Source organism: Neomonachus schauinslandi, chromosome 12 (genome assembly GCF_002201575.2).
Source record: "Neomonachus schauinslandi chromosome 12, ASM220157v2, whole genome shotgun sequence".
NCBI lineage: Eukaryota > Metazoa > Chordata > Mammalia > Carnivora > Phocidae > Neomonachus > Neomonachus schauinslandi.
In genome coordinates this window covers 21478214-21501665 of record NC_058414.1, presented here as the reverse complement: position 1 = coordinate 21501665, position 23452 = coordinate 21478214, and the positions used below count along the sequence as shown (strand labels likewise).

Below are 23452 nucleotides of genomic sequence, written 5' to 3'. Positions count from 1 at the left end.
GGGATCCAGCAATATCGGCAGTACTAATAAAGACGGTAACAATAATAGCCTGGCTTCCATTTGAGTGCCTATCACGTGCGGAGCACAGTGCTGATATTCCATGAATGTGATCTGATTAACTCCTCACAACAATGCTCTAGGGCAGGTGCTATTATTACCTCCATTTCACAGAGGAAAAACAAAAACAAAAATAAAAACAAAACAGGGCTAAGATGAGGTGACTTGGCTTAAGTCACATAGTTAAGTAAAATGGTAAAAATGGAATTCCAAACCAGGTGGGCTTGACTCTAAAGCTTCTGTTCTTTTCCTTATGACACGTTGCCCCAGCAAAGGAGACAAAGAGTAATAAGAATTTATGAGAGGGAATGGAGCCCCGTTAGGCAAAGATGCAGGGAAGGGGCAGCTAAAGTAGAAGGGAGGGCAAGGGCAGCGATGACAGATGAATTGGGGGAGTTGTATAGGCTAGAATGTTTGATGAGCTGCTTTCATGGTCACTGACTTATAGGAATTAATAATAACTTGATGTATTTTACCATGATAATAAAAGAAATGTGGCAGAAAAATTTTCTAATTTGGCATTATAACACTGGGCTGAGCTACATAATCTTACTGGTCTTCACAAATGTAGAAGTGCTAAAAGGAAGAATTACAAACAACTGATTTTTAGGGACCTCGTTCAATCACCTAGATGAATTTGGGACATTTATTCAAATCACTGTCAGATCTAGATTCTAAGTGTTTTTATAAACAACAGAGATTAAAACACAGAAAAATATTTTTTAAAATAATGTTTTCTCCATTAGCCTGTAACTACCAAGAATAAATGTTGTTACTTCCCAGATTAATAATATCTGATACAGTAATTAATTTAAAAGAATTATACTGCATAGTTCAGGTTCAGTACACCATGAGACATGCTATTTTATGGAGATTAATCTATGTAATCTATTAACAAAAAGGAACAAAATCTAACTTACCACATTTTTCAGTTCCAGAGGTTATCAAGCCCTAAAAGGAAGACATTTTAATAGCTATTACAGTATATCCCTTTTATAACAAATAATAGAAAATTTGGTCTGAGTATATATCCCAAGAAAGCAAGATCTACTAAAATTCTCAGTGTCAAAGGGAAAGAAAACAATGGTGTTTTCAATTAGGCTTAGAAGTTTTAAATGTTATGGTATTTTATACTGAGATGAAAAAGACAGGGTAACTATTTCTTCCTTCTAGATGGAAACTGAAAATGCAGGAGCTACTACACAAAGGACCATACAACTCCATTTTGCCAGTCCTCTACCATATTCATAAGACATAACATCGTTAGTATAGGTTACCACTATTTTATGTGCCAAGTAAAGTATATTATGTTTCTTAATCACCTGTAAGATGTACCCTAATTTGGGGGATATTAAAATATGGAGGAAATATGAAAAATATTAACGTTGATGAAAAATGGTATTTCCCATGACTAATATATTTAGCTACCAAACATTTCCTGAATGTGAAAGGAAACCTCTTGTGACCAGACAAACCAAAGGATGGGACTATGTACTTAGTGTTATAGTGGGAGGAACAAAATCTAAGAAAGTATTATGACCCTGAAAATGTAACTCCTGTTCTAGTCACACCTCCAAAATGATTTAAAACATGGCATAATTTACAGATTTCAAAAACAGTCTAGAAAAATGACACTCTGAAGTCATGGTCATATGTATCTCATGTTGCCCTTTTAAAAAATTTCCTATCACATTTTATATAGACTTTTCATCTAAAATCTTAGCAAAAGAAATGCTGATTAATAGTCTTAAGGTGACAGTTTTTGTAACAAACTAAGATAAATTAACAAAACAAAAGAGCAAAAATACTGAGTATATAGCCGTTCCAATCCCAAAAGGACTCACTTCAGATATTTTTTGTTCAGACTGTTCCTGACTTTGAAGTTCACTCCATTCAGATCTCACAGGTGTATCTGAGAAAAATGAAATCTTACAAGTAACATGTTTAATTCTCGAATTTCTTACATTAAAGTAAGATACAAAAACAGACCCTATAAATCTTTTAGAAACTATCACTTCCATAAAATATTCTCTATTAATTCAAGAAAATCCCCTTAAGTTTCCTTTCTTAAAGTTTAATTAATTCAGTCATCAGAGTTTATTGTTACTGTAAGCTCACTGTAATCTACACGTGACAGACCTAGATGTACTCATCTGGTAGTATTGTAGTATATATGGCTTCATTGTTTTTAACATTCTTGAAATCAGTTGAAATTAATATAATACTGGTAAAATGTAACTCAGATAAGGCTAGGGAGGACCCCACTGAGCATGAGACACTATAAATATGTTAAAGCTGTTTCTGTACTCTTTAAGAAGAGACAAGAGAAGTACATTATGAAGGCTTTGATCACTTTCTCCCAGTTCTCACTGATACTCATGTGGCCTAAAGTCTCCCTCAATTAACACCAACTGAGTTGATGCCCACCTACAACCCAATTTAAATATTTACTTACCTAAACTGGCACCCAGTGAAGCAATTAATGCCTTTTCATAAATAAGTACTATATTTAGTGAAATGAAAAGACAACAACTTGCAAATACAATTATAATTGAATTTAACTAAATTTAAGTAACATAAATGCAGCCATTTTAGCAATCTTAGCAAATAAAAAATATTTTCAAGGATTTAAAAAAAATAAAAAGTATTTTTCATACAAGGAATTAAAAACATTTGTCAGTATCAGTTCAAACCTTTTGAATTTAATTATGCAATTCAGTAGCAACTAGACTAAAATCAGCCATGTTTTTTGGAGTTTATTATTACAGTATGAAGTATGTAAAAGCAGAAGAGACACTCACTATGTTCACTTGCTAATACAAAAGATTCAGGAGTTCTTTCAGGTAGGGGAGGAGGTGAATCTTCACTAACGTCAACATCTATATTAAATACATAAAATTCAGACAAATTATGAACTTGTTAAAGAATATTAACTCATTAAAGAATTTGTTATCTAAACAAGAAAACTTTGACATTCTAAAAATCAGTTCCACAAGTATATAAGAGAACCAGTTTTTAAAAATGCAAAAAACAAACAAGAAATCCTTACTGCTTGACTCGTTATCAAGAAAATTATGAAGCTTAATGAGCAAAGCGGAATGAACTCCATCACCACCACACAGAGAAAATGACTCTCTCCTGACTTTCTGACACTTGCAGACAGTAATCACTCTGGCTTCTGAGTCTGAACGCAGACTTCAGTAGAAAGCAAGGGACCTCTCTGTTAGGCTTGCAGATGATGCTTTGAGTCCACGAAGGAAAGCTTGGGCCATCTGACTTAAGTCAGTGTTTCCCAAATTGGAATCAATTGTTTAACTCCTTTCATGAATTTTGCCATACTATATACCACCATCTGTCCTATTTGCTTTTTAAACCCCACTCATTTTTAACTATGTCCTTTGGTCACATTTTATTTACTTATTTTTTTGGGTCATATTTCAAACAGTAATGACAAATAACAAATTTGAAGTGTTATTTTTCTAATATATATTAATCTATTAATTTTTTTTGAATGTTCATTTATTTAAATGCCTAAAATCTTCTGAACAGCGGCATATAACCTGCTCTGAGAATACTGACTGAAGCTATATTAAAGCTTTTCACCAGTAAAAACAAAATTCACTCCTGGAAAAGATAATTCATGATGTGAGCCTCATCAGTTAGCTTACGACATAGATTAAGATTTTATTTATCTGACAGAGCGAGAGAGAGAGCACGCACATAAGCAGGGGGAGCGGCAGGCAGAGGGAGAGGGAGAAGCAGGCTTCTGGCTGAGCAGGGAGCCCGACGTGGGGCTTGATTCCAGAGTCCTCGGATTATGACCTGAGCTGAAGGCAGCCACTTAACCGACTGAGCCATCCAGGCACCCCTGTATTAGATCTTTTGAGGTTTCACTGGCGGTAGAGAAAGCAAATATGAGGATATAATTCCGTGTATGGACTCTCAGCTTAGGAAGGATGGAGTGAAGAAAGGGAAATGTAAGAATCCTATATTACTTTGTCTGGGCCTGACAACTGTTCTCTTTAAAAAATGAACAATCTTGCCATAATACTTTGCTATTTAACCATATCATCTGACAGGCTATGTATTAAAGAGACTGAAAAATCAGCTAAGCCTTTTTAATTTTCAACTAGCATGAGCCAGGTATGATTGCTCGTGTTCTTCCTATATTTATTTAACTAAAGACCCAAGAAAATACAGCCTCTAGGTCCTGCTGAGAAAAGAATTCCAGTCCATTACTTTATATGTCTATCACTGGTACTGGAACTCTCTCTTGCATGTAAAGTTAAGCCACTAAAGAAAATCTACTTTATCTACTGGTAATAACTAGAGCCATCACCATTCTTCCCCTTGCCCTCATATTACTAACAGCTCACAAGTGAAGAGACGGCTGTTGGAAGGAAGGGATGCATAATCTCACATTGTAGTGCCATTTCATAATTGAACAAATCAGGAAAGGCAGTCTTGCTTAGTTTACATTAAATATCAGGTTACCTTTCCAGAAACTCTATACCTCTTTTTCTCATGACAGTCTTTATTCTTAAAGACTTTTATTTTCTAACTGCAGCTCTTGCTTCTCAGCCCCATGTTATTCTTGGATTTCTGGATCGCCTTTCCTATGTTATAAACTGCTGTTTTAAAGGTTATCCAACCAGAGACTGCACATTTTACACAGGCTTTTTTGCAAATCATATGCTGAATGGGGACTTAGTGTAGCCAAGTTTGAGAAATCTTTCAGGAGGCCTGAGTCAGTATTAAAATCAGAATTCATAGCCAGGAATTTTTGTCAGGTAGTAACTTACGCAAAAGGTTGTTTTAGGTATCAAAACACAATTATTCTGTGTAATTACTTAACAAGTTCTAAAACAAGCAAACAAAAACTAATTCCTATGCCAATGGTTCATCTATAAAGTAAATAACTAAACATTAAAAATAGGATTGCTTGTAGTCAAGTGACAGCACAGAATACTTACACAAGACAGTTTTCAGTTAATACCAAACTCATTTAGTGTTGTTAGAATAGGGCAAAAAGAAACCACCAATCACATTTATAGCTATCTTTGCCTTGACATACAAATAAAATGGAGAGAATACAAGTGAGCTGGTGTACAGCAGGAGGACTTTAAAATACAAAATGCTGTGGAAGGATAGTTAAGAACTCCTTCTGTTACCATCGACTGGTCAGGTAGCAATAACTTTTAATGAGCATTATCATATCCCTGCCCTCACACCAAATTCTGTTTCTACTAATGGTTTAAGGAAACCATTTATATACCTAGGAATAAGATGCATGCCTTTTTAATTTTCAACTAGCATGAACCAGGTATGATTGCTCGTGTATAAGCACGAGCTTTTCTAGGTATAGAAAGGTATAAGATGCATGCCTGCTATGCTACAAAAGCCTAAAATGAAAATTTCTTTTCAACTCATTTTCTTGCGTAGTTACAACTTGGCAGTTATTTTTCAAACTCCAAAGTGGAGAAAGAAAAAGATACTAACAATTTTAAATTATGGCAAACTAGTAAAGTAATATTTATGGTGGTAACCATTATCTTCTGAAGATCCAGAAGAGGGGCACCTGGGTGGCTCAGTCGGTTAAGTGTCCAACTCTTGGCTTCAGCTCGGGTCATGATCTCGGGGTCCTGAAATCGAGCCCCGCATGGGCTCTGTGCTCAGCACGGAGTCTGCCTGTCTCTCTCGCACTGCTTCTCCCTCACCCCCCTCTCTTTCTTTGGAATAAACAAATAAAATCTTAAACACACACACAGAAGAATACAGAGAATACTGTAAATTTAAGAAACTACCTTAGATTCTCACCTACTCTACCAGATACATTCTTTGGATTAAAAACAGTATGTGTGAGTTGGGGAAAATAAAAGCACCATAGTATGGGTGGTACTTACTAGGTCAGAAATACAAAAAGAAAGTTATCTTTCAAGTTCACAGTACTTATTTTGCCTGTACTTTGTAAATACCAGCCTATGTAAGTCATGATCGAAGTTCACTGACAAGTAAATGACCACTGATAATTAATCTACCCGTAATAGCTTTTGTGTTTATTACATTTGCTGTCAACTTTATGGCCTGTTTGAGAAGGCAGCCAGGATTATTTTAGTAGATCAAAGATGAGTTTCAACAACCAATAATACATCTTGGGAACCAAGTGCACATATTACCTTGAAAACCTAAGACAGTTTAAAAAGAGAGTCATTAATTAAATAATAGTATCAATGACTTAGATAAGGAGGATATATCACATTCACTACTGACTGAATTAAATTTCCTGTATTCTGCTGAGTAGTTGCAATTTTGCTTCTTGGTTAATCTCTGAGTTGAAAGTAGCTGCATTTGCAAGTATTTTGTGAAGAGAATTTTTTTTAAAAGTATTTTGTAGTTAAACAAGCATAAAAAGAAGATGAACTAGTATATGTGATAAACGTGGATGAAATTAAATGGCCAATCAAGCCGTTCCACATTATTTATGTCACTGTTACTTTAAGCAATTCTATCGTCCCTAAATTATTTCTAATTATTCAGTCAGCTAAATCTTTGACCCACATAAAATACTAAAAACTATAACACAGGAGAAAAAAAAAGCACAAACATTTTCAGTTACAACTGAAATATTTGGGAAACACAAAACCTAGTAATGCAATTAACCAAATTAAGGTAACAATAAATAAAAGCTTACTTTAAAAAAAAGTATGTAAAATAATGAAATTTTGCTGTAGGCGCTAGAGCGAAATGTGGAATAAAACATAATGAATTAATACAGAGAAGTTGCTTAGAACAGTGACTGGCACACAGTAAAAATATTTAAGTGTTAGATAATGTTGTTATTACCTTTTTCAGCACCTGAATGTACTGTTCCTGCTATATCGTGTCTAGCAATGGACATTGGCAATACTTTCCTTGTAGAAATGCTTTCAGTACTAGTGGCAGCAGAAACTGTGGCACTTGCTGTTGAAATACTAGTTTTATTCGTGGTCACAGCACCATCAGAGTTTCTTTCATCTGAGTCCGAGTCATCAGAGTGAAGAGGATTAGTGAAACTGAGGGGTGCTCTGAAGAGAGGGGAACTGTTATGCTGATTTGCAGTATCATGGGTTTCAATTGGTGTTGTGGGGCTTGGTGTTAGACTCACAGTTTTCATTGCTTGACAGCGGGTATCTGAGGGTTTGCCTTCAGATGAATCAGGCCTGGGTAGGGTATTTTCAGGTCCATGAAAAGACCACGTTACATGTCCTTTCTCATCAAGAGGCAAGCGGTCTGGCCTTGGAGGTGTGCCTGAACTCTTCTGTGACTCTTCTGGTGGAGTAAGTGGAACCTTATTTGACTGTGTTGCACTGCAGTCCACACAAGAATTCTGAGAAACATCATCAACTTTTAGATCCCCTGAACTCAATTCCTGTGACTTAGAGACTTTATCACTTATACAAGGTGGAGTCGATTTAATTTTAATGGCATGTCCCCTATTCAAAAGTGTGTTCCCATCAAAACTTTTTGGTCCCTCTTGGAGGGGGACCTTCTTAATCTCAAAACTTAAATTTCGCTCCAATTTTTTATCCACCTGTTCACCAGCTGATTCGTTTTTCCCTGGAAATTCTGCTGATTTGTTATAGTTCCTGTTGAGGTCTGTTGAATGTTGTTCTGATGAAACCATGTGCAACACTGGCTTTGGATGGTATCTGTCGTTGTCCTGCCACACAGTAGTGACTGTCGGAAAAGCTGAAGGGGGAGAGGGTGTCAAGATGGGTGGCACTGGATGAGGTTCTGGTGGCTGAAGTATTTCTTCCTTGGCATCCCCTTCTACAAGGCAACTGAAAAACATTTAAGAAAAGGGCATCATAAGAATGTTCATCCTTTTATGAATAAAAAATTATACACTGTCAAACAAAATTTAATGTTTAATAAGGTAATACATGTACACTGTTTACAAATACAAGAATTTTAGGGGCGCCTGGGTGGCTCAGTCGTTAAGCGTCTGCCTTCGGCTCAGGTCATGATCCCAGGGTCCTGGGATCGAGCCCCGCATTGGGCTCTCTGCTCAGCGGGAAGCCTGCTTCTCCCTCCCCTGCTTGTGTTCCCTCTCTCGCTGTCTCTCTCTCTCTGTCATAAATAAATAAAATCTTAAAAAATTTAAAAAAAAAATACAAGAATTTTAATGAAAAACAGCAGTCTCCTTCCACAGCCCTTCAGCTATCCACACATGACCTTTCAACTTTCTTAAATAGCTGCTTCTAAGATTCATCTCCATTATTTCAAAATATTTCAAAATGCAAAAACTGCTATTTCTTGATCTACTTCACACATTCTCCATTGTCTTCCTATGTATCTTTTCTATCTTCTCAATAATGTTCTGTTGTAACTTTTAGCTAGCTCAATCTTATGACTATAGATATTATTCTTACAGATGACACCATGATTTCCTATATTTTCTGATACAACTTCTTGTTTTTCTCTAAAATTGCCTTGGGTTTCAGATGGCTTAATTCTCTATGTATCATCAGTAATTCAGCCCTTCTTCGAACTTTCTTGCAGATTTGTACACCTCCTCTCAATTGACCAATCAGGCACACTCGGTAATTACCAATACCACAGATGTTCCTCTCAGATCCTTGGGCCTCGTGCTCCAGTGTATACCACTGACTACCTAGGCCACCACAGAGCTGATGACGTTCTCTCCTCTGTCACTCTCCTGTTTTCCAGGTCCCATCTTACTTTTTCTAGTTACACTTCCTTGTTTTGGTGGCCATATCCTCAGCTGCTTCTTAAGAACTATATATAGGAGGCAGGAGTGCCTGGGTGGCTCAGGTCATGATCTCACGGTCCTGGGATCAAGCCCCACATCGGGCTCCCCTCTCAACAGGGAGTCTGTTTCTCTCTCTCTCTCTGCCCCCCCCATCCCCACTCACTCACTCTCTCATTCGCTCTCTCTCAAATAAATAAAATCTTTGGGGAAAAAAAAAGAATGGAGTACTAAAAATGACTGGAAGATGTCTACATATATGTAAGGAGGAGGGCTTGAGACTTGTGGCTTAGTTGTCATCTAACTGCATGTGACTGAGTACAGCCCTTGCAAATCACTGGTAGGCCACACCATGAATAAGTATACATTTCATCTCTTGGATTGGTTAGTTTTTCAAGAGAGAGATTCTGTCTCCCACCAGCAATCTGGGAGCAAGGGAGCTGGAGGATCTTACCATACAAATTCCTATTTTCAGTAAGGCACTTGTCCTTGAATCCAGAGACTCTCTGGTTCAACTACTCCAGAGTAAATCCTTCCTGTATGCCCAAATGTGGGAGAAGCAGTCATTTGCTCAATTTAATGTAAGGAATCTGGTGTCATGAACTCATTAATACTCTAAGTACTCTATATAAAGAGTACTTAGGTACTCTCCTTGTTTTTAGTCCCATCCTACACACCAGCCTTAAGGAGGACTTCCAATTTCTGAGCTTTTCTGGGGGTTCTCTGGAAAATCATGTTGCTTCTTATTGGCTTCCCCCACCTACAGGAAAGCAAATTTTAGCTTTCTCTGTTAAGTCCCTTTTCACTGGTCGATGTGCTTTCCACTTTCCACAATTTTGTTGACATCTGATACTATCCCCTCTCCAATTTTGTTTTTTTAATCTTTATACATTTTTATATTCCTTCACTATAATTTTAGGAAGTTTAGGGAGGGACCAGAGTTAAATGTGTTCAAGTAGCCTGATTTAACCAGTAATCTTTTTTTTTAAGATTTATTTATTAGAGAGAGCACGTGCGCATGTGTACGTGTGTGGGTGAGGAGGGCCAGAGGGAGGGAGAGCATCTCAAGCTGACTCCCTGCTGAGTTTGCAGCCTGACACAGGACTTGATCCCACAACCTGTGAGATCCTGACCGGAGCTGAAATCAAAAGTCAGATGCTCAACTGACTGAGCCACCCAGGCACCCCTTAACCTATAATCTTCTAAGTGCTTTTTGGCAGCAGTCTGTGCAGGATGTTGATATGTACACAATAAATATATTTATTTATTTATTTTTTTTTAAGATTTTATTTATTTATTTGACAGAGAGACACAGCGAGAGAGGGAACACAAGCAGGGGGAGTGGGAGAGGGAGAAGCAGGCTTCCCGCTGAGCAGGGAGCCCGATGCGGGGCTCGATCCCAGGACCCTGGGACCATGACCTGAGCTGAAGGCAGACGCCCAACGACTGAGCCACCCAGGCGCCCCCACAATAAATATATTTTTAGTACTCACACTTAAAAGAATAGCTTTACTTAGGTATAGTTGATATACAAAACCAATATATTTAATGTATAAATTTGATGAGTTTGGACATGTGCATATACCCATGATACTATCACGACAATCAAGGTAATAAACATATATCCATCACCCCAAACGTTTCCTTGTGTCCCTCTGTGGGTTCCTGTGGCTACTCAAATGTGATTGGTAATTACACTAACAGATTTTTTTTTCCTTATCCTTTCTTGATTTAAGGTTGGAACAAGGCTTAAAACACTTAAATAGCACTTATTATAAGCCCAGCCACAAAAAAATATATACAACATACGGATTTTCCACTATAGTATCCAACACTCACATTTTTTACTAGATATTCCGATGTAAAAAAATTCCACTGAATAGATATGATCTAACTTGCATAATTCTTACTGTAAATATTGGTTTTAATCTCATCTATTTGAGGAAGGCATATTTTTCCCTTAAACAAAGCAAATTATTCAAGACCTACCACATAGTAAGGCATTGTACCAGTGCCAGAAGAGGATAGAACAATGAACACAACAGTTTGGAGAAATAGTGAAAAATAAGGCTAAAAAGATAGACTGAAGCTATACTCTGAGGCCCAGAATTTCACACAAAGATATTTGGACTTTATAATAAAAATTTTACATTTATTTGACCAAGTCTTAAGATGAGTGACTCTATAATTTTTTTTTCCAAATTGATGTTTTATTTAAAATCAGAAAATTACTTTTCTTACAATAATTTAGGCTAGATTCCATATGGGGTGAAAAGAGTATGGGAGTAAAGGAAATGACAACCAAAAAATTAGAACGTAACACTTTAAAAACAAAAACCTTCACTACTCTGCTTTTTTCTAGGAAGGTAATACCATATAATGAAAAAAGCATTATTGGACTGGAAGATAAGAGATTTGTGTTCTCAGCTGAACTTCTGCTAGCCTATGCAGGTCAATTTCCTTTGGAAAGCAGCTATATTAATATCCCTGTGATCAAGATTACTGTAAAAATTAATGAATTCATGACATCATTCATTGTTTTGACATATCACTGACTATCTACAGAATGAATAGGGAATACAAAAATGGAAGAAAACATATATAGTAGATGTTATATCAGTGCTAGTGATTACTTTTTTTTAAAAAAAGATTTTATTTCTTGGGCGCCTGGGTGGCTCAGTTGGTTGGGCGGCTGCCTTCGGCTCAGGTCATGATCCTGGAGTCCCGGGACTGAGTCCCGCATCGGGCTCCCTGCTCAGCAGGGAACCTGCTTCTCCCTCTGACCCTCCCCCCTCTCATGTGCTCTCTCTCATTCTCTCTCTCTCAAATAAATAAATAAAATCTTTAAAAAAAAAAAAAAAGATTTTATTTCTTTATTTGAGAGAGAGAGAGCGTGCACGTGCACACACACCAGCAGAGGGGCGAGGCAGAGGGAGAAGGAGAAGCAGGCTCCTGATGTGAGGCTTGATCTCAGGAGCTGAGATCACGGCCTGAGCTGAAGGCAGACGTTTAACCAACTGAGCCACCCAGGCGCCCCAACGTCTAGCAAACTTTTAAGGGGGAAAAAAAAATCAGTGAATCCTATATAAAAGAAGTCCTACTTTGAGGGAAGGCCAATCCATTTGGGTAGCTCTTTGCTCAAGACAAGACCCTGTATAAGCCATTCTAACAGTTTATTATTACAGATGTTCTACTGTGCCTCCTTTTAAAAGTAATTCAGTTGACTCCATTTTAATTCTACACCGTCATGGGAAAACTAACATGTAATGGAAATCTAATATGTGCCAAGTCCCATATTTAGCATTTTCACATAGTTTATTTCATTTCATCCCTAGGACAATACTTAAACAAAAAAACCAAAACCAACCCAGGATCAATTAAGTGACTTATTCACAACCTCAAAGGTAGTAAATGGGTGAAAAGGACTTGAAACTAAAGCTTTCTAGTTCTATCTAAATTCTTTCTATACTACCATGTAACTGACCTAGCAGCTGCCCTAAAAGAAAAAAGAAATACAGGGCACCTGGGTGGCTCAGTTGGTTAAGCAACTGCCTTCGGCTCAGGTCATGATCCTGGAGTCCTTGGATCGAGTCCCACATCGGGCTCCCTGCTCGGCAGGGAATCTGCTTCTCCCTCTGACCCTCCCCCGTCTAGTGTGCTCTCTCTTTCTCTCTCTCTCAAATAAATAAATAAAATCTTTAAAAAAAAGAAAAAAAAGAAAAAAGAAATACAAAGGGGTACAAGAATATATCTTGACTTCATTATAAATGAGATTCGTATGAAAGTAATAAAATGCTGAGAGAAATAAACTCATCTTTGCTAGTAATGTTATTAAATAATTTCTTCAATGTGCCTACAGTTTTTGACAATATTACTTTTTTAGTCATTATGCAAAAATTGAAATCTTTAGAATATTTAAAAATTTAACTGTACTACATACCAAAATATGAGCTATTGTCAATTCACGGTCATGTTCACTGCTCTGGTACAGTGTACTACTGAGATTTTACTCAAAGTGAAACAAAATTTTTAGTGTACCAGTAACAAATCAGTTGCCATACACATGCTATACCCGAGACAAAAAAGTGATAAAAGTTATAAAAATAACTTGGAAATATTCAGAATTTGTTTTAATTAACAGTGAGTAAAATAAAATATCCTTTCAAAGAAAATGTGACGTACAATACCTGCGGGTCCTTGGTGGTTTTGGAGGAGGAGAATCTTGTTTGTCAAGATCTATGGAGCTGACCATATTTTCAGTGTTAATTTCATTCTGCTGAGAAAAAAAAAAAGCTTCATTAAAGTTAGAAGAAAAATAATTTTCCTTTCACATGTTTCACATAAACTGTTTCTAGGCTTTACAATTTTTAAAATAATGCCACTTTTCCCAAATAACAAAATGGGTTCTCTGTATTTTAGCTGAAAGGGCCAAAGAGATTAATATCAAAAAACAGTCTGGGGCGGCTGGCTGGCTCAGTCAAAAGAGCATGTGACTCTTGATATCGGGGTCATGAATTTAAGCCTCACATTGAATGAAGAGATTACTAAAAAAATAAATAAACTTAAAACAAAAACAAACCCAGCCTATCTCCAGTTACTGAAAACTCGATTGTGTACCATGGCATTTCAACACATTTCAAATGCTACTGTAAAGGAACAGATTTCCAAGAAAATAAAGATCAAAGAAGATACAGCTTTTTTCAGGCATCACTACCAGTAGAATCTTAACATGTACAGAGAAGGGGAAAAAAGCCAAAATAAGGGTTACATCTTTTATTTTTCCCAATTTTTTGGGATTCCTATTGCTATCTAGTACTTTTAAGCAGGTCCCAGATCTCATTTTAATCATTCTTTGCCCTACCCTTTATCACCACGGAGTGCCCTGCTCCATAAGCATATATGGCCTTATATCACTCCCTAACCAAATAAACCCCAAAAAGGCAGAGAGCGCGCATTCAGGGATATCCTTGTTCTTGCTGGTCTCAAGGACCAGTAATATTCATTAATGTGGATGTTCCAGAGTCAATACAGTTTTAAGAATCTTAGGTTGTGTTTAGGATTGTGAATAGAAGAGTTGTGAGATTATTATATAAAACATTGCCTTGAATTAGTTTCACCCTCAAGGAAGTACCTCATTTTTATCCAGCTAAGATACTACATCTCAGATTAATTTTAGGAAAAAAGCTATCTTTACATACACTATGATTAAAGAACTCTGAAACTGTAGTTGCCTTTTTTTTTTTTTACATCAAAAGACACTTCTACTGTGTCCATCATAGCACCTTCTTTGCCTTTCTTGCCAGTGACTTTTTTTTTTTTTTACCAAGTATGCTCAACTAAGAAAAAGAGAGATCTCAACTCTTCCACAATTTTTAGTGCACCCTGTCTCCTGACACATAATCAGATGTATTAGAAGAGTTTCATGCATCTTAACTATGTATCTTACTCTGACCAGAACAACAATAACATCATGAGAATGGATGCTTTCATTCTTAATTAAAGCCACCTACCATAACAAAGGCATCTGTTGCAGGGGTATCTGCTAAGGTAGGGTAGCCATGTAATTTATTGTCCAAATCAGGGCTCTTTGAGAATGAAAGTGGGAGCACTAATTATTATTACACCTAGACAAATATAAATTGGTATTGCCTCAGGTAAATCAGGTCTTTTGGATGCCACACTTTTAGATCCTCAGACATCACCAGAATTTAGACATTCTGCATCATAAAGATACATATTAATAATTCATTTGCTTACAAACACACTCCCATAACACCCGTTAATATTTTTGTATCAAAATCTGTACACATTCACATTAAGTAGGTTAAATAAAGGTTAAGGGTGAACCATATGAAACTGCTTCTAACCTGTAAAACACAGCAATTTTTTATAGTACAATATGAATAGCCTCAAGTCATGTCAAGTCAGGTTTTGCTGCCAAATGAGTATAAAACCAAACCAACACTTTCACTCTCTATTTCCCCATCTTCTCTTCTCTCTCCCCTCCCCCCCCCACTTTAGGTTTTCAGAGCATTTTGGATTTTGGAATAGCAGGTAAGGCAATGTGGATAAGTATGTGACATGCACTAAACAGTAAGCACTGGAAAGGATGCAAAAATGTAAAGTATATAGTACTTAACTCCAAGAAGTATAGTCTAGTAATATTACCAAACTAAAAAGTAAAGGGGTAATCATAAAATCATAAAGTAGTGAAACCAGAGATGTTATTTAAAGGTGAGAATATTAAGAATATAGCTGAAAAATATTAAGAAGTTGAGAATATTAAGGCAGCATTCAGAATGACATTAAGAGACAGTTAAGAGGGGCGCCGGGGTGATTCAGTGGGTTGGCTGTCCGCCTTTGGCTCAGGTCACGATCCCAGGGTGCTGGGATGGAGCCCCACGTTGGGCTTCCTGCTCAGTGGGGAGTCTGCTTCTCCCTCTGACCCTCCCCGCTGCTCACGCTCACTCTCTCTCTCAAATAACTAACTAAATAAAATCTTTTTTTTTTTTTAAAGATTTTATTTGTCAGAGAGAGAGAGAGAGAGAGCACAAGCAGGGAGAGCAACAGGCAGAGGGAGAAGCAAGCTCCCCGATGAGCAAAGAGCCTGATGCAGGACTCGATCCCAGGACCCTGAGATCATGACCTCAGCTGAAGGCAGGCGCTTAACCGACTGAGCCACTCAGGCGTCCCTAAATAAAATCTTAAAAATAAAAAGAGAGAGATAGGTAAGATATTGAGAAGAAGAAAAGAGTATGGAAGGGAACAGGTGGGAAGGGAATAAGAAGGGAAATTAAGGGCATTTTCAAACAAGTATGACAAAGGAAAGGTGTCATGAAGGATTCCTCATTTTGGGTAATGACAGAATGGTGGAACCATTAATAGAAAGGGCCAAAAGAGGAAAAAGAACTTTGGGGGTAGGTAAGACTTTTGAACATGTTGAATTTCATCTCATGAAAGAACTCAATGTGGCAGTATAGAAATGCAACTCAGAGAACCATTGCCTACACAGCATGAACAAAACCTCCTGGCTACTGGACTTCAGAATAGGACAGTTCTTCTTAGATTCCTTATTTTTGCCTACAATAATGTTTGCTCTACTCATATCTTTTGACACTATTAACTACAGCTTTTGTCCCCACATTTGTCCTAATGTATATAGCTTTATTAAGGGGCTTTTACTACCAACTGAAACAATCACCAACTTTTGAAGGTGAATCAAGGTATTTTAGAAATTAAATAATCCACTGAAATTAGGTTCTAGTATATTCTTTTGTTTCAAGAAAAGCTTGCTAAAATTTTTTTTTACCTTATGACCACCTTCACCCATTTCACTAATTTTGTTTCTTAATATTTACCACATATCAGCCATATCAGAGGCCACAAAAAAAGATCAGAACCTAATTATCAAATACTTAAGGATATATTATCAACTGCAGAACAATATAAATATTAAAACAAAGTGCTTTAAAAATAAAGGACATTACATTTGAGGAAAAAATACTCAGAATTCAGTATCACATCTAAAATGTACAATAACAACAGAAGGACCATATTGTTGCTGTTACGCCATCATCCTAGAATTGAAAATCCTGGTACTGATAACTGGTAGTGGTCTTTTATATAGAAGATAAAAAGGCATGCATGTACATCTTACAGATGTTTGCTTACTGAAGTGTTTCTAAATCCCAAATCAATAGGCTACTCAATTCCAGAACAGACTTTCTCTTTAGATCTCCTACTCTGGAAAGTCTTCTTGGTTGTACATACCGCTGACAAATATCATTTATTATAGAGTCTTATATTGTTGATCAGCATTCCAACCAAAATTTCTATGAAAATAATTCTGGAACATACAGTTTAAGAGTTTTTTGTTTGTCTGTTTTTTGTTTTTTTTTTAATAACTTTACCTTTAAATTGTCAGAGAAATAATAAATAGATTTATAAATGTTTCTCACAGCATAGGTTCAGAAAGGCAAGTAATATATTTCAAATCATTTTATTCAACCATACAGTTCTAAGATGATCTTCCCCAACTTTTTAGATTCCACATTTTTTCTGACTGGGATTTATAGTCTCCAACAACATATAAACCTGCTATAAAAACAGTCACCTAGATTCAGAAATACCTAGAAAACAAGATTTCTTAAGAGGACACTATCAGGGGTGCCTGGGTGGCTCACTCAGTTCAGCGTCTGCCTTCAGCTCAGATCATGATCTCGGCTGGGGTCCTGGGATCGAGCCCCACATTGGGCTCTCTGCTCAGAGAGGAGCCTGCTTCCCCCCTCTCTCTACCTGCCTCTCTGCCTACTTGTGATCTCTCTCTGTCAAATAAATAAATAAAATCTTAAGAAAAAAAAAGAGGACACTATCAAAAAATTACCTAGAATAAGCTATCTTTTTTCTTCTACCCAGATGTCCTTCCACTTTTTAAATCCATTCATCCATTGAGTTATATAGTTATATAGTGTCAGACACTACAGTATACAACCTGTGGCAAAATATTTATTCTTACCAAATACAGTTTTCTCAGAATGGATTCCTTGGAAAACTGTTTTTCCTTTTTACAAAATAGAAATATCCATCTTGCCCAAAAGGTAATCCAGCAGTCACCATGTCAGCTTTGAAATGCAAGGATATAATCTAACATTTTAAGTTCAGTTAGCAAACATTTAGTGAGTGTCTCCTAGGTACCAGGCAAGGAGATACGAAAGTAGGTTTGAAATAACCACTAATCTGCTATCAGGTGATATTTCATCTCATCCCATAACATGCATATGATCTTTCTTCTATTCCTTAGCTATTTGTAAACCTCTGACCCATTAGACAGAAACAATCTATAACAAAATTATAATCCTAGTGTGAAGTTCAGACTAATAAAATGGAAGTAATTTATAGAATAAAACCTAAAAGAAATCGGGTAATGAGAAAACAGAGATGAAAGAGCAATGCAGTATTTATCACATATCATTTTCTGGAGATCACTTAAATATACTTAAAAGCTTTAAAGGTACAGCACTGAATATTGCATTAAAATTATTTTCAAGCAAAGGCAACAAAAGCAAAAATAAACAAGTGGGACTACATAAAACTAAAAACCTTCCACACAGCAAAGGAAACTTATCAACAAAATGAAAAGGCAATCTATGAAATAAGAGAACTGAATAGCAAAAAAACCAACAACCTGATTAAAAATGGGCAAAGGACCTGAATAGACATTTCTTCAAAGAAGACATATAGATGGTCAACAGGAATATATGAAAATATGTTCAACATCACTAATCATTAGGGAAATGCAAATCAGAACCACAATGAGACCTGATATCTGTCAGAATGGCTAGCATTAAAAAGATAAGAAATAGCAAGTGTTAGAGAGGATGTGGAGATAAGGAAACCCTCATGCACTGTTTGCAGGAATGTAAATTGATGCAGTCATATAGAAACAATGTGGGGGTTCCTCAAAAAAAAAAGAACTACCATATAATCCAGTAATACCATTTCTGGGTATTTATCCAAAGGAAGTGAAAACACAAACTCAAAAAGATGTATGTACCACCATGTTCACTGCAGCCTTATTTACAAGAGCCAAGGGGCGCCTGGATGGCTCAGTCGTTAAGCATCTGCCTTCAGCTCAGGTCATGATCCCGGGATCCTGGGATCGAGCCCCGCATCGGGCTCCCGGCTCCACGGGAGGCCTGCTTCTCCCTCTCCCACTTCCCCTGCTTGTGTTCCCTCTCTCGCTATGTCTCTCTCTGTCAAATAAATAAATAAAATCTTTAAAATAAATAAATAAATAAATAAATAAATACATACATACAAGAGCCAAGACATGAAAGCAACCCAAAGGTCCATTTGTCGAATGGATAAAGAAAACGGGACATATACACACAATGGAGTATCATTCAGCCATAAAAAAGAAGGAATTCTTGGCATTTGCAACAACATGGATGGACCTTGAGGGCACTATACTAAGTGAAAGAAGTCAGAGAAAGACAAATACAGTATGATATCACTTATATGTGGATTCTAAGAACAAACAAACAAAAAACTGAACTCATAGATACAAAGAACAGACTGGTGCTTGCGAGAAGTGGGGGGTAGGAGGTGGGTGAAATGGGTAAAGGGGGTCAAAGGAATCAAGCTTCCAGGTATAAAATTTAAAAATTATGGGATATAATGTGCAGCATGATGACTACACTTAATAATATTGTATTGCATATTTCAAAGTTCATTAGAGTAAATCTTAAAAGTTCTCATCACGAGAAAAGAAAATTTGTACTATGTGTGGTAATGGATGTTAACTAGACTTACTGTGATGATCATTTCACAATATATACAAATATCAAATAACTATGCTGTATACCCAAAACCAATGTTATATGTCAATTATATCCCAATAAAAAATGAAATAAGTATTTCCTATACATTTGAAAAATGTAATGGTTAGAATATTTTTCACTTGTATATACTAAGGAAATGGTAGTCTAAAATATCTACATTTCTGAAGTATAGAAACTAAGTTTGAAATTAATCTTGCATTTATATAAACAACAAATGTTCTTCCACTAAAATTTAAAGAAAAAAAGCACAGCCTATTTAGCTTTCTGAAGCATTAACTGATTCTCAATTTAAATAACATTATACACAATAATATATAAAGCATTCTATTCTATGTTATACAATATCTGGCTACATTCAGCACAGACTGTAACAGGTTTTAATTAAACTAAAGGGAAAAAGAGGGGCGCCTGGGTGGCTCAGTTGGTTGAGCGACTGCCTTCAGCTCAGGTCATGATCCTGGAGTCCCGGGATCGAGTCCTGCATTGGGCTCCCTGCTCAGCGGGGCGTCTGCTTCTCCCTCTGACCCTCCCCCCCCATGCTCTCTCTCTCGTTCTCTCTCAAATAAATAAATAAAATCTTTTTAAAAAATAAAGGGAAAAAGAGATGGCAACATGTAAGGCCTAGTTGCACAACGATTCCTATGTTAATACAAGAAATAAAAAGGAGGTCACATATATTAATCTTAAAAATCTACAATTATCACTTGGCTAATAAAGGAAATACATAGCTCCTAAAACTCATGAATCAATATTAGATTATTTTAAGACACTGTGATCAGCATTTGGTTGTAACAAGTCTCTCATTTATAGAACCAAGAAATTTCAAACAAATAGTCTAGGAAAATGCCAAACACAATGTGAAGAAGAAAACGAAAACAAAGGTTATAAATTGCAACTCATTTCCTCATTTTACTTCAGTTATTGAGGCTAAATTGATTTATCATGTGATGGCTATCTTAGGTTCAGGGATAAAAACGTAAAGAAATTTTATCAAAAAAACAGCGCAATACCTTCAAGGACAAGATGATTACAGAAAGACAGCAAATAAAAGAACTAGTTAGAAAACAGAGGCAGACATGAGAACACTATGAGAATAAAGTATTTCTGTCAGGTCAAAAGTGTGAACATCCAATAAGATCAGTTAAGGCTAAAATGACATTGAACGAAACACATGCCAAAAAGGGACTTCATTGTAGCACTATAATTCTACTTAATTAAAAAGGCTATACAAAATTAATTATAAAACTTTCTATCATCATGACCAAGAACACAATTTAATTCATGTAGAATCAACTTAAAATTACTTAGGTGGGGGGTAGAAGAAAAGAGAGAACAATGCAGTTAGTTTTTTTAAAAGTAATTTATATTTGAAACAGTAAAGATTTTTGATTGAAACAGTAAAGATTTTTGACATAAGACCTATTTTCCTAACTATATTCTATTTTGAGTATTATTTAACTTGTACTGGAGTCATTAAATGTCCATGATAATAGAGAGATTCAAACAGGAAGAAGGAAAGAAGTTAACAAAATCAAAGTTAAATAAAAATAACAACTGTCATGGATATTCTCACGTTAGGTAAAACACAGATAACCATTAGAAAGCTAAATATTACATCTTGGTAAAAAAAAAGTTTTTGGGGCACCCAGCTGGCTCAGTCAGTAGAGCATGGGACTCTTGATCTTGGGGTTAAGTTTGAGCCCCAGCCCAGGTTGGGTGTAGAGATTACTTAAAAAAAAAAAAAGAATCTAAAAAGAAAAAAAGGAAAGGAAAGGAAAGGAACATTTTCTAAAATTAATAGGCCAAGAACACCTACCACTCCATCAGCAAGTTTCTGGGCTCCATGAATTTCATATAGCTGTAGCTGTTTTTCAAACAGTTGGGCGATAGCTCTATGAACAAGCTCATACTGCTCCTATTAGGGAGATGACATGATGAACAAGGGAAAATAAACAAGGGAAAAGACATTTGAAAAAAAAAAACAAACAAACCAAGAAGATATTTAAAAAAATACAGTCTATATAAAGTGAAACAAAAAACTATACCTTAGTTTGCACTGCAGAATGCCTTTGTGTTCTCATTTCTTGTATTAAATTAAATACATTAAATTCCTCTGGTATTTTCTAAAACAAAGAATTTAACACATCAACTCTTTTTCATGTGGACCTGTAACTTCTCAAACAGACCTTATATACATGCTGGATGACTGAAAACATTTACTGAGCACTACCTACCAGCCATCAGACATTGTTGTTGGCATTGAAGATACAAAGTTAATCTGGACCCTCAGCAGTCAAGCCAGTGAGATAAGTGAACAAATAAATATCCAGCCAAGGCATAATTGCAGTGCAGTGGGAATAAAGACGCTGTGACTAACTCTGATTGGTGTGTGGAGTAAAAAGTGAAGGAAATATACATAAGCATGGCAGATTAAATGTATAATCTTTTTGGGGAATTCAAAAGCTTGATACAGCCTAAAACTGAAAGAAGGAGAGGTATTTAAGGAGGAAAGAAGATAAGGCTACCTGGAATCAGACTGTAAACATAATAGAGTTTGAACTTATTCCACAGGCCACTGTTTCCTGGGCTGGCTACATAAGAACCAACTAAGAAAGCTGGTAAAAATACAGATCCCTCAGCCATGTCTCTGGAGACTGTGAAACATCCCTGACAATTCTTTGGTACATCTGGAATTAGAACTACTACAAGAGGTAACACTGACATGAGCAGATCTAATACTCAGTCTGCTTTGCAGCAGGGAAGATCAGAGTCTGAAAGGGAGAAACTGGTAGAAGTTTACTGAAGGAATCTAAAAAAAGAAAGGTACAAACAGATTTGAGGCACACTTCTGAGGCAGAACTATTAGAACTTGGGGATCAACAAGAATATTTTGGAGTGATAAAGAAGAAGAGTTAAAAAGATTCCCAGGTCTACTGTTTGAGAGTCTTTATATACATCAAAAGATTTTCACAGGGCACCAGGGTGGCTCAGTTGGTTAAGCGTCTGCCTTTGGCTCAGGTCATGATCCCAGGGTCCTGGGATTGAGTCCCGTATCAGGCTACCTGCTCAGCAGAGTCTGCTTCTCCCTCTCCCTTTGCCCCTCCCCGCTGCTCGTGCTCTCTCTTTCATGAATAAATAAAATCTTAAAAAAAAAAAAGATTTTTACATCAAGTCCTAAGCTAAAACATAAGATTATATATATGTTACGCCAAACACAATCAAATGAGGACTATGTTCAAAATACACAACTTGTGGAATGACCAGATGTTTTTTCTGCTTACTGGCATTTATTTAAATGCCTCTTTCCATCCCAGTTTTAATCTTTGACTTTTATGTTAAAATGGGTTAGAATCCTAGTTAAATTTTGTTCACTTAAAAATTTTCATTTGAGTATCAGGAGATGATTACATTTTTGAGGAATACAAAAATAAAATTTAACCCCAAAGGGCTTTTGAAGAAAGTTTAAAATTTAAATATTCCCTAGCAAAATTGAAAAATGTTAAGGCAGGGGAAAAAAGAGAAAGAATAGAGGGAGGAAGGAAGGAAAAAAAAAGAAACTAAATATTTTATTAATCCTATTTGATACAAGATAAAGACACAGAAACACACCTTCAAGCTATAAAGGGGGCAACCCGGCTGGCTCAGTGAGTAGAGTTATGTGACTCTTGATCTCGGGGTTGTGAGTTCAAGCCCCATGCTGGGCATAGTGTTTAAAAAAATAATTTTTTAAAAAGCTATAAAGAATTAAAAACTTCTTCCTAATGCATAGAAAATGAATACTATAGAACCAGTAAGAGAAGCAAATCTACATACAATGAGACAACAACGTTTTTCAAATCTGTAACGAGGACTGTGTTTTACTTACTTCTATATCCTCCATAGTAATGAACACAACGTCTTTGAAATAGTAGTGGTAGTAACAACAGTAACACTGGTTTTAATGAAAACTAACACTGAACTGAGCACTTGATATAGGACACATTATAGTTCTAAGGAACTTTACAAAGTTAATTTATTTTTTATGAGTTATTAATATTACGATTCCCATTTTCAGTTGAAAGAATCGAGGCACAATGAAATTAAGTAATTTGATCAAAATCCCACAGACAGTGAATGAATTTTAATCTGGGCAGTTTGGCTCCAGACTCAACATCCTTAACCACTATAAAATAATATTTCCATTTAGGCATAAATATTTATTGAATTGATAACACTTATACCTGGAATAAATACAAAAGGCAATGAAGATTCTGTATTTGGAGAAGTCAACCCAGATTTTACATTCTAAATGCGGGTATCAATTCAC

The 23452-nt window shown here is 36.2% G+C and overlaps 1 protein-coding gene across 6 annotated transcripts in view; it reads right to left on the bottom strand.

Moving 5' to 3' along the window:
* The window catches only part of PTPN12 (protein tyrosine phosphatase non-receptor type 12), an 88828-nt gene that overhangs the window by 3351 nt on the left and 62025 nt on the right, over positions 1 to 23452 (bottom strand). For 2 of the 6 annotated variants that reach the window (XM_021689578.1, XM_044919941.1), the window contains 7 exons: positions 21192 to 21269; positions 20963 to 21061; positions 12994 to 13082; positions 6901 to 7877; positions 2859 to 2936; positions 1902 to 1969; positions 978 to 1008 (listed from right to left, as the gene is read on the bottom strand). In XM_021689578.1, coding sequence (XP_021545253.1) covers positions 978 to 1008; positions 1902 to 1969; positions 2859 to 2936; positions 6901 to 7877; positions 12994 to 13082; positions 20963 to 21061; positions 21192 to 21269 — 1420 coding nt within the window. Of the gene's footprint in view, positions 1 to 977; positions 1009 to 1901; positions 1986 to 2858; positions 2937 to 6900; positions 7878 to 12993; positions 13083 to 20962; positions 21062 to 21191; positions 21270 to 23452 lie in introns of those variants that run through there. The other 4 variants (XM_021689579.1, XM_044919942.1, XM_044919943.1 and 1 more) reach the window with 3 other exon arrangements.